At 37.2% G+C, this 12,807-nt stretch overlaps 1 protein-coding gene across 3 annotated transcripts in view; it reads right to left on the bottom strand.

Annotated features, from left to right (window-relative positions):
- The window catches only part of FAM114A1 (family with sequence similarity 114 member A1), a 34,329-nt gene that overhangs the window by 17,249 nt on the left and 4,273 nt on the right, over window positions 1-12,807 (bottom strand). For all 3 annotated transcript variants that reach the window (XM_032686053.1, XM_032686051.1, XM_032686052.1), the window contains exons 4-6: window positions 3,515-3,628; window positions 3,249-3,355; window positions 1,162-1,296 (exon numbers count right to left, since the gene is read on the bottom strand). In XM_032686053.1, the coding sequence (XP_032541944.1) occupies window positions 1,162-1,296; window positions 3,249-3,355; window positions 3,515-3,628 (356 nt within the window). The remainder of the gene's footprint in view (window positions 1-1,161; window positions 1,297-3,248; window positions 3,356-3,514; window positions 3,629-12,807) is intronic.

Below are 12,807 nucleotides of genomic sequence, written 5' to 3'. Positions count from 1 at the left end.
CTTACACACTTCTCTCAGTGTATAAGAGGGATAGAATAGTGTATCCAATATGACCTTGTACTCCTTCCATCTATTCCAAGGAGGAAATGGCCTCTCATATGAATTTACTACAGTAAAGGTGGTAAATATATCTGAACTGCATCTTAAGTCTCGTACAAGCCTCTGAATACAGGTGAACTCCCATCACTTACACTATTCCATCATTTGAAATTTCTACAATATTCTCTTCAGTGATTCATTTGTTACAAAAGACTTATGATGGCAGATTTTTCCCCTGAAGTCTCCACCTTCAAAAGATAACTAACAAAGTTTTATGAACACATCACTGCAAAGGAAGCACCATCTTACATGTGCAACCCATGAGGACTGATTTATATTGTATTCTGCCTCAGATTTTATGTGCAAATTCATGCATGTTGTTTAAGAAGACATTCTCAAAAGCTCGTTTTAACCTTGTGGGCCTTGACAAGAGTTAATTGCTTTTGGCCTACTACAACAGTATCAGTCTGTTCATACTTAAAAAAAATACCTTGCTCCTCTCCACAAGGAAGTAAACATGCAGTAAAATTAAAGGTTCTTTGCAATGTCTATTGATTTCCACAGCCCCCCTCCTCTCAGTGTCTTGAGAGGTAAAATAATTTTGTACTGACAGCACTTATACTTCTTTTCTGATTTTATAATTTCTCTGAACTTTAAAATATATGAGTCACAACTGTGTAAGGGTACCATTTGTTTAGATGGACACTAAGATACAATTTTTCATAGTGTTAATTCCTAATGAAACGTATGTCATATTCCAGTATTACTCATTTCCAAGGAAAGTAGTATAGTTGTGTTTATGCTGGAAGATATCTATCTACAGCTGTTATCAAAGTACCAACAATTTTATTTTGTCTCCAGAGTGTAATGATTTATCACCACATATACTATTTTATTTAAATCAGCTATTGCACATGTGATTATGCAGAAAAGATGACTTTACGTTATCTTTTGTGGTTCTGTGAAGAAAAATAAAGTGGAGCAAACACAAAGCATAATATTTATTTCCATAAACCTAGCCAATATCTATTGCAATAAATAAAGCCTCTCCCTGAGGCATCTGAACTTCTGGAAAAAGAATCTGAAATTGCATTAACTGAGCAGTATTTAAATAAATCCAACCTGAGATAGCGACACTGTTCTTGCCATCAGTGTTTTGGTTCTCTTAAATCCAGGATCACTTTCTGCAAGGACATTCATGGTTGTCTTCCCAATAAATTCCAAAGCATCTAAGCCTCCAGATAATACACTTTTCCCCTGTATAAAATAATGCAATGTGGTTATTTTCTTCCCACTTTATCCTAATATGAACTGTTAAGAGCAGTGCTTTTGTCGACGTTGTCTTTGAATGTTCAGGTCCCTAAATTTTCTATACTTAAACTAACAATAGGATTGATACATTTGCTTTGTTCTGAATATATTTTCCAAAAGGAAAAAAAAAGGAACTATACAGATATTTCTAGTTATTTAGAAGACTTACACTGGAGGAAATGTAACAACTGTTGCCAATAAACAAAAAATTATGAATAATATCACAAAAGGGCTGGAGCACATCTCCAGCCTGAGAGAACTGGGGCTGTTCAGCCTGGAAAAGAGAAGGCTCCAAAGAGACCTTCTAACAGTCTTACAGTACCTACAGGAAGGCTTGAGAGGGACTTTTTTCAAGGGCAAGCAGTGATAGGGCAAGATAGAATGGCTTTAAATTGAAAAAGGGTAGATTTAGATTGGATATCAGGAAGAAATTATTCACTATGAGGGCAGTGAGACACTGGAATAGGAGAAGTTCTGGATGTCTCTCCCCCGGAAGTGTTCAAGGCCAGGCTGATCAGACTTTGAGCAACCTGGTATAGCGAAAGATGTCCCTGCCTATGGCAGGAGGTTGGAACTAGATGATCTTTAAGGTCCCTTCCAACTCAAACCATTCTACAATTTTATGAATATCACTTAAATTTCACCCAATGGCATCTAGTTTGAGGGAACGCATTTTAGATACAAATAGTATGGAACCAAGTCCATCATGAACCTTGCCTTATTTAACTGATTTTTAAAATTTTAACACATGTGTTGACTCTGGAACTGTCTTTTTAAACACATATGTTTTTCTTGTGTCTTCCTATTTTTCATGTGCATTGAAGAAGTTTCACTGGCTAAAGGTTTCCATTTCAATCTGGATTATGTGTCTGTCAGATACTCAAATGCTGATGTAACCTGATATAATTAAAACCATTCCAAAGCCTCAAATGGCATTACAGGAGACTTACTGAGACCTTAAGTGATTCTTTTTGTACCACATTCATCCCTGTGGTACAGTAGCCTCTCCAGGCTGCCTACAAGCACATTTCTCTTATTTGCAATCTTATACAATGCTCAAGTAATCTTACTTGTGTCTCGATCTCACAAGCTCCAGGTTCTGCAGCAAGTCTAAGGAATAATCTATAGGAATATCCTTCTGGCCTCAAAATCTTTGATATTAGAATGACAAGGCACTCAGAGTGAACTGGATATACACTAAAAAAAGAATTGTCCGTTTGTAAAACATGCTCCTTGGAGAGTTAGTCTTCTATGCCTTTATAGCCCATGTTTGAAGTCTCTTACAATTTCAAGGGAAAACACCATACTGAAAAATTCAGAGGAAAACATTTGCTATGGTAATACTGTGTAAAAAATCTTGGGGAAGAAGGTAAGACAAAAATTGATGGGGAACAGTATGATACAGGACTTTGCAAAAGCTGAAACAGAAAAAGAGAAAAGGATGAAGTGTAACACACAAAACACAAGTACAGTGTAATAGGAAAGAATTATTTTGCCTCACTGACTCTGCAACCAGACCCCCTTCTGGGAAGGCTTATATGAAATGACAGACTAGACAGAGAGGTGAAGGTAAAGGTCAGGAACTTACAATACAGAGTTTAGCAAAAGCCTTAAAATAAGCAAATGGAGTATTTTCTTATTTTATCAGCCTTCAAAAATTATAACAAATCAGTTTCTCTGGAAGGACTTAACTGTAAAAATTATTTATGTTTCACTTTTTTTTTTTTAATTTGATAGTTTAATTTAACAGTTATTTTGTCATGGAAAAGACTCTACACAGACTTAAAACACAACTGTTTTTACTAAACCTACAACTTAAAAAATGTGACCTACAGTGAAGTTGAACCCAAAAATAATGAAAAATAACTGGAGCAGAGAGGCCAGCTAAAATGACTCACTGTGTTCTGTACAGCATTAGTGATAGCTGACAGCATGCCACGAGATCCAGATGTAGGAGAAGAAGGAATATTCTCAGAAGAGCTTTGGTCCAGAGAATCTTCTGCTTCTAATAAGAGGAAAAAAGCAGGTTACAAGCATACTTTCGACTCTGCAAGACACAAATTACAGTAAGATGTATTCTGTGATGAAAATCTTAAAATTTTGTAAATTGAACTAACTGGCAGTGTCAAAGAGTTTTGTCCAATTTCAGTGAACTTGAACTTACGTGTAATTGGTGTTTCAGCTGTAGGAGGTTCTGCTGCTTCTGAAGATGCTGAACTTGCACTATGAATTCTTAGGGTAGTCCCTGCTTTTTCCTTTACTGCTGTTATTCCATGACCTGCAGATTTTAAATTATATGACCTGAAAACTTATAAATAGCAGTGCACAGTATTCTTATACTCCATGAATTCTGACAATCAAAGTAACTATTAAACTTACCTCAATTGCCTAATTTTTTCTAGGTTAATAATTCACTTGTTCTACTATATCTAGTATAATAACTGAATAGAAATGATAAAGCTGAAATATAATACAAATTACACTGGTTCTGAAAAGTCAAATTTGTTTCAGTGGCACATGTTAGTCTGAATCCCTGTTTTTCAAAATGCTAAATATTCTATTGCAATCAGTTTAAACAGAAATTGATGGTCTTCCTGAGGCCATAGGGTTTGACCTCATCTGGTTTTCAAAATTCTAGAACAATTAACTCGAAATTAATGAGCTGTGTGTGTCTGCAGAGCTGAGGTAAGTAACTTGTTCTTCAGTCTTCTGCACAGGGGCTATGTCAGGTAAGTATTTTATGAATACTGACTCCAATCCTCAAAGTTATTTCAGGATTTAGCTCCTCAGTTGCTCATCTGAAGTCAAATTCTACAGTATCTCCCCTCAAAGCTACTATTTAAACATACTCTGTAAAGTCTGCTGATGTCAGTTCACACAGACAGAATTCTTGCTCCTGTGGTAGCTTATCTCCTATGCAGATACCTTTACCTGATGCATACACAGTGACTCCCTAGCCCTCTATTAAAATGGTCTATATAATATAAAGTTTAATATAAAGAATAAATGTTTTTACCATTTTTATCGGAATATTTTTGACAGAACAGGATTACTTTTCTACACAGTTTATTTACACTAGCAGATCACAGGGACTGGTAACATCCTGCTCTAGGATAGGGTGGATTGACTGGCAGTTAGCAAGGGGAGGCGATATCTTCTGTGGCAGTTTGAGCATTTCAAACTATGACACTTCCTAATCTGCACCAAGCATAGTTGAAAAATGCTGTCCTTAGAAAAGATTACTCTAAAATTGTCTGTCTATTTTGCTTCTGGATATGTCCACAAGTATGTCCATGATATGCTTTTCTCATTACAAACAATCCAGCTAGTACGTCTTCCTTAGCTGGTAGTTTCTGCATATCAGCTGAGGTGCAATAAGTGAACAACAAACCAGACAAGCAATATTTCTTTCCAACACAAAATGAAATACCTGTAGTGACAGGATGTGATTTTTTTCTTGCACAGTACATTGTTACTGCATCTCACATAGAGCTGATCACTTCTGGCAGCTGAACAATCTAAAGTGCTTTAACTATTTGCCTAACTACTTATGAGAAGTGCTAATGACAATTTCATACTTCTTTGGTTAAACTGAACTGTAAATAGATAAATTATTGCAGAAAAGGTATTAATACAGATGGTCAGGCAAATATCTAGACATCTGAGGTACAAAGTTAAGCATAATGATTCACTAATGTTGCCCACACTTTCCCACAACTGTGTGCATTCTATTAGAGAAGTTCCAAGCATCTTTTCTGAGTTATATTAACTACAACAAAATAGCCTATCACTTGCCAGTGCTCTGCAGTGTTCTAAATAAACATATACATATAAGTGTATGTGTAGTTATATAAATACGCTTTTGAACATCTGATTAAAATAAAGACGCAGTAAACCTATTTGAAACGGAGTAGGAAAAAGGAAAGTTTAGATTTATGATTCTATGATTTCCAGATGGCTTGCACATCAGGTGCTCTATGAATTCAGTAATAAATATACTCTAGAAAACATATGCGAAACAGCACTACTGAAAGACCACATACAAGAAAACTGGAGTATCTGAAGGAACACACAAAGAACAGATATCCCCTAATGAACAGACCAGCAGAAACAAGGAATTTGTAAGCTGCATGAGGTCCTGATGTTTTACACTGAAACAAGGAGCCTAGGAAGGTAAATGCTTTTACCCGTCTACAGAAAACAAATGACTTTTGTCTATTTCATCTCATGGCTTACAAGCTGCAGTAGTACGTCCAATTGTACGGGACATACCAGGTGATGCACCACAGTGATTCAAGTCATTACTGGAAAACTTCTTGCCTTTTGCAAAGTCTGTTCCAATGCAGACACTGGACAGCAGCGTACTTCTTAGTCTAATCCCAATCTCCTGTGTATTTTGATGGGTACAATGAAAATATTAGTGTGAATAGATTCTGGAGTAATTAATTGAATCCCCAAATTCCTAGATCTTACTTACATGACTATTAATTGTGCTTTTAAACTGATGTAATAGATACTCCATGTCACATTCCTTTCCATTTCTTCTGCTCACAGCTTTTTAAATGAGCAAGAGAGTTCTGTTCTTTCCATTGACTTAACCGACTGGACTTGCTAACACAGTACTATGGTCCTGTAATTATATAAAAAGCCCCTATGAACATCAAGCAAAAATTTCAACTCCGTGTGAAAGTTATGGATTTTCAGATTAATTTCTCATTCTTTTTTCTGTATCTAAATATTTTTAATTTTTATGTTTAATAGCTTTCAATTGGTTCTCATAGTTTTGCAGACAAACTAATATTTCCAAGAAGAGAGGGCACACATTTGCTGTATTGATATTTACAGACTTACAAAAGGCAGCATTTTGGGGGCTGTGGTTACATGCACTAGAATGCTAAGAAAATATTCTAGGTCAGCAAGAGGTGGCTTTCCTGAAGTGAGCTGTATGGCACATATATTTGACTACAACAGCAAAACCAGATGAGATCAGAAGACCACAATTGAAGCAACAGTTAGATACACATGCACAAACATGGCAGAAGTACATGTTGTTTTGGAAAGGAAAATTATTATTTGCAATTTCAAAAGGCACACAAATAAAAGAGGTCATGGGAGATAAGCCTACATTTTAGAGATAAGGATGCACTGGTTTTGTTATAGTCTGTGTGGTAACGCAACTGAGCTGATATTGTAAACTTAGGAACACCTCTGACGTCCCCTTTTACTCATCTGTAACAGAAGAGCTATGAAATGGGTTTTGTTAACCCGGTGCTTTGGGAAGAAAGTACATTTTTTCCCTTGTGTTGCTGCTTTTATTTCTCGTGCCCCTATGATTCCTTGCCTTTCTATTGGCTGGCAATCTCAACAGAATATTACTGTTCCTGTTGCTTGCTGGGATGTTTCATTTGATGAGGAAAGTTTTGCAAGCAGTGCCTAACAATGTGACCTGCCTTTTTGTTTGCCCAATCTGCCCAAGGCCAGATTACAGCACTCACAAATGCTTTAGTCATATCCCACTTCACTGCAGGCTCTCTTATCTTCCACCCCCCAGTTTAGTAGCTTTGGATTCCCTGCAGAGCTGAAAGAGGCCAACAGACACCTCTGGAGGTCAGTTCAGCACATCTGAAATCTAAACCGCCCTCTGTAGGAATCTCTGTCCCTCATCCATCTAGTACTCCCAGGCAACTGGAATCCCTGCTTCAGTGGTGCAGATAGGGAGGAAGAGTTTGAGATATTTGTTCCTGGCTACCACACAGTCTTTGTACCATGTGCTGTACCATGGGGACACTTCTGATGAACAGCTCATCAAAATTTAGTCTAGTAAGATGAGTGAAGCTTCATCTCGTTCAAGCTAAAGATGAAGACTGAGGCCTTAAATTAGCATCTTTCACCAGATGCTTAGTTTCCTTAGTTTCACCGAGAAACTAAGGAACCTCAAGCTGGCTGGAAGAGAATCACTCCCCTACATGAAGTATAGAGGTGTAGAAAAGCCAGCTGTGCTTGGGTTTTGTACACTACAAAGTCAGACCCCATTGTGCTCACTTTTAGGCTACTGTATTGGCAGTCCAGTCACTTCAAGCCTGAAGAAATTTCTCTTCCTTGGAGTTAAAACAAAAACATGGGCTAGATTCTGATAGTACCTATGCTATTTAATCTATAAATCTCCAATTAAGCTAACAGATGAGACTTGATTCGGATCTTCTTATTGCAATGGTTAAAGGTTTTAATAATAGCAATAGGCATAAAGACTGTTACAACAATTTATTGGTTCTCAATCTCTTCTAAGCTATAAGACCATATCCAAAGACATGAAGACAGCAAACAGGACTGCCAACCCCAAAAGCATGCCCACAGTTCCTCCCACCTGTTATTTGCATTCTGAATTCTTAAAAAGGAAGAACTGTGAAAAAGAAGGTTGTTGCTACAGCAGCTGTAAGGTGTTATTTACAAAACAGGTGAGTGACCACCATGTGATTTCAGGCTCAAAGCAGTTTTCCCTGAATCACCTGAATTTATGCAATAAAAAAAAAAGTCTTCTGAAGAGATTAACTATCCTTCTTATGATCACATAAAGTACAAGCATAACACCCAGCCTTTTTTTTGTTTTAATATTGTACTTTATTTCACACAGGGAAATAGTATCTCTAGAGAATGGAAAAGATATTCACCATGTTTGAATACTTTAGTTTCACATTATCAGAAGCATTTGCATTCCATTCCAGACAGACGTGAACTTAAACTATGCAATGCTGATTATTACACATACCCAAATAATATCCAAGCTCATGAACACAGTGATATCTCAAGTGACATTTCACTCTGTCATACCGAGTGACAAAAAATGGTTTTTGGCATACCAGGGAAATATATACCTATGGGTGTCTGATATTTTCATATGCCATTCTGATAGCTAAGGAACTAGATGAGGAATATGCACAAGAACAAAATAATCATGATAGCAGAACATGAATTGCAAACACTGCATGAGAGAGACGCAGTTTTATACTATGAATTTCAGAGACCACATGAATGAAACAGCTGGGTTACTTTTTTTACTACTTTTACTGTGTAAGAGGTATTGACAGATGTTAGTCTTAGCCATGGCCCTAAAGGTAAAACACCCTAAACTTACACGGAGTGAAGCACATGCATAAAGTATGACAGAGAACAGACTTGGCTTGGAAATGTAGCTTTTGAGCACTGTAACTTCAGCACCTTACGAATGCTGTAACTCATTCAAAACAACACTGTATATGAAAGACAAAGGCTTGTAGGAGAAAGTAGTCACTTTCATTAAGCTAGCAGACAGCTTAGCTGGAAGAAAAATCAACCAGGCAAGCTTTCAAGCATACAAGTTCTTTTAAAAATGGAAGTCACAAGCTTCCAGTACAGACTGAAAATGTATTTTGCCTCACATAAGCCCTGGGGATAGAAAGTTTGCTGTTGCAGCTAAGCTAACATAATGGCTCTTGGTGCAGGTATGGGAGGGTCTGCTCCTTCCCATGTTCTGTACTTGTCCCTTCTGCTTGCCCTCACACTGATCTCAGGTTCAAGGGACTGAAGAGGCAGAAAATGGATTTTTCTCTCCTCTGGAGTTATTCTTACGTCAGTTTAGCTTCCTAAACTGGATTACAGGGAGCTCGGAGGAGCATGAGTGCTGGCACAGGGAGAAAGAGGAAACAATGCAAGGAAAAGACAGGTGTGGGACTGCACATTTCAGTGGCTACTGGCCAATAATTGGCTTAGCTCCAATGGTCACCTACTGTTAGAGGGGAGTTTTATCAACCCTGTTACTAAAATGGTGTAATGGCTGATTTACTGAAAAATACAATATAAAAGAAAGAGACTAAAATGGTGATAATTAGTGTGACAAGTTGTGCCTCCAGATCACAGTGAACCTACTTCTCCCATTTCATCATTCTAGCAACTATTTCAGTGTCTCTACTCCATTGTGGTTCCACAAGGCGAGCCTCAAATTTTTTGTACTTTTAAAAACAAAAGAAATCGCTTCACTTCATTGATGAAGCCAATTCAATAGTTTGCTTAGTGTGACATCTAGTGTCAGACCTCAAACATGGTTTAGGCAGTGACTGCTACTAATCCAAAGGCATTACAGACTGTTGTGTAGAGGAGTATCACAACTGCCTTGTTGTGGGGACCTTGATCTAAATAATGTCAAAATCAGTTCAAAGACAACAGACATTTTCTTTGGAACAGCTATCACCAAAATAATCCATTGGTGTATGTGCAGGGTTAGTTAAAGAGGGATGAGATACAAATTACATGGAAACTGCCTTATTATTAGGAACTAAAATGAGTTATGCTAAACAAATTACAACCAAGCAGTAAAAATGCTATTGTGTTTGTGAGTTCTATATCAGAGTTTTAAGGATAACAAAACTGAGATCCTTTGAGCAACCATTTCAACTCAGTCTTAAATAGGTAGCAATGTAAGAAAATTTATTTACAGTAAGAACAATCATTCACTGGAACACCTCACTGGGACTCAATGTGGTAGAGTTCCCAGTGGTGGAGGTTTTCAAGATGTGACTGGACAGTATGCTAATAATCTCATCTAGATGCACAAAACCTTTCCCACAAAATCCTGGAGTAGAAGATCTTTCAAGGTCCCTTCCAATCTGTGCTCTTCTATGATACTATTTGTTAAAAGCAGAATGTATTCGGTTAGACCTTTAAAATGTTATTTAGTCCACCTCAAACTGCTTCTGGCATTTTTACAAAGTACAATTTTGAAGAAAAATATAAGGAATAGTATGTATTTGTCATAGTTCACCAGACAGGGAGCTGTGTTGTACAAATATGACGACAGAGAAACAGAAAAATCACATACCAAAGGTTTTGCTGCTAAGTCTTAACTCCAAGAAAGTAGCTTTACTTATACCACTTGCTACACTGAAGGAATAAGCAACTTTTCGATGGACTGGATCATTGCAAAACTATTTTCTGATGAAGAATAGGAGATGAAACATTAGTTGAACTGCTCAGACATTAAATGGAGTAACTTGAAGGGGAATAATCAATATTTAACAATAAGAAGAAAGCTTATAGAAATTCCCAAAAACTTCAATTTTTTTTCTTTGTCTCTCACTAGGAATTATCATACTGAAGCAGATATGTGGTCTACACAGTCCCACATCCTGTCTATGACAGTGAGAGACAAAAAGTACTTCACAGGATCAAGCATGAATTTCCATAACAAACAATTAGGAAATAAGCCCTCTATATCAGGAATATGAACTATTACCTGGTACATTGATTTCCTGGAACAAATCTAAGACTATCTATGTGGTCTTTCAAGTTACCTTGGGTTCAGTGAACACGGAAAAAAGTACATTTGATTTCTGCTTAATTCAAAGCCTATTTTATTTAATAAATTCACAAAGTTAGATTCAAAATTATTAGCTAGTAACATGGGAACTCAACCCTACCCCGATCTCAGGCTCAGGAAGTCTGCCTGTGCTGTAGATTCCAGGAAATGAGAAAACAGGGGGAACTGCTGCTTTACATACATCTGGTCTTAGGTACTTTCCCAGCTGTTCTTGGTCACTGCCAGAAACTAGATAGTAGATGGGTCTTCAGTGGGACATAGCACAACCACTTTCATGTAAAATTTAAATTAAATTTTCCTTTTCCTTTTCTGCATGTGGATGCTCCTTTTCCAAGGCGACTTGATTTGTTCCAACTATGCTCATTTTTAGACTGTAATAATTTTAAAAATATACATCCATGGTGACGAAATGCCTATTCAAAATAGACATCACACAACCTTATCAAGTCAGGCTGCCTACACAAACTTGTTCACATACTTACACTCTGTGAAGACAGTTATGATGCTGATACAGTCAGATGATATGTTAAGAAGCCAGTATCAATTAAACATGGATTTTTGCTGTATATGAACCAAGACATTATAAGGCCTATATAAAAATGAGATCACATCATTAAAAAGTCCATGGAAATCCACAGAGATACAACTCTGTAAACAGGTTTTATAGACAAAAGCAACAAACGGCCGCAAAAAGATATGTCTTGTTGATTTATCAGACAATAAGAAGGGCTACAACACACATTCTTGTTTGTCTCCTAAACTTTTTCCAACAGCATTCATCATTTTCACGCAAGCTCATGTCAGTCAGGCAAGAAAATACCTACGGCTGTACTGCCCCAATGGAAATACATACACTTGGTGACATTAAACTGATTGCTCCATGAGGCTAAAACCTCTCAGCAGCAGAAGACTGTGAGATTGCCACTGCAAGCCTACAACAACAGTAACTGTTTGGTAACAAATAATCTTATTGCTCACAAATAGCTGTTTAATGGCCATTTGATAGAATACTATTTATTGCAAAAGCTAAGCAGAATGTAAATATGGTTATTTCACAGACAAAATCTAAATAGCCTGAAAGAGCTCTGTTCCAAGAAACCCACTGCTTCAACTATAAAAATTAACTGCAAAATTCAGCAGCATCACAATTCTAACTGATCAACTGTTAGTTATTACACTAAGCCAGATTCTTTTCAGAATGCTGTTGTTTATGGTGGTTTGAGAATGCAAGAGGCAAAGCTTTTTGGAAGTCTGTGAAAGCAGTACCCTTTATTATACCTAACAGCCCGAGGAAAAAAAAGGCAACATTTTTGGCACAGAGGCTCTTCTTCAAGTCTGAAAGACAAACGCTAAACTTTAAGGTTAAATGCAAGTTAAGAACACTTATGCAGTTCCACAGGTAGTTAAGCTGCTCTTGTTCCCATTGGCCTGTTCTGTGTGTTCCCATCATTTCCCATTCAATAGCATTCCGGGATCAAATGGTGAGCCAGATGGGAGAATTTACAAACTGATCCAGTCGAAGATCCAGCTCTTACTTCAGTTGCACTTTCCAAAATGAGTCCCATAAAGCAGCTCCCCCATCATTACATGTGGGCTACTGTTAGCATAAGACAAGGAAGAAATACATTGCTGGGGCAGGGCAGGCCTGCTCCTTTCAGCAACAACCTTCATTTCTACAAATCTAAACATATCTTAGAAACCTACTCTGAATTTAATTAGAAATGTTAATTGGTTGGACTGTGAAAGAAAAGGTAGTTATGTACTCCTGACTGTGGATGTAACTGAAAAAAAGAGAGGACAAGGAAACTTCCCTCCTCTGAGAAAGAGACAGAAACAATTTACTGTCCATGGAACAGAGGAGATAAGGAGAATTATTTAGCCTTGTACGGGATCATAAAACTAGTATCTCTGTTAAACCCGTTATTTTTAGTAACTAGCAATTTTCATTCCTAGATTCATCTTTTAAAGGTATTTTGTGGATCCATTATGAGAACTGACTAGCTAACAGCTTTTTTGTTACAAAACATTTCTGTTTTGCGAGAAATTATTTCCCACTGGTTACTACATATTTGTGTCCTTCACCTTTTGGCTGTGAGTTTTTGATGAGC

This window comes from Chiroxiphia lanceolata, chromosome 4 (genome assembly GCF_009829145.1).
Source record: "Chiroxiphia lanceolata isolate bChiLan1 chromosome 4, bChiLan1.pri, whole genome shotgun sequence".
NCBI classification, from domain to species: domain Eukaryota; kingdom Metazoa; phylum Chordata; class Aves; order Passeriformes; family Pipridae; genus Chiroxiphia; species Chiroxiphia lanceolata.
The sequence above is the reverse complement of the archived record's forward strand: the minus strand, read 5'-3'. Positions and strand labels throughout refer to the sequence as shown.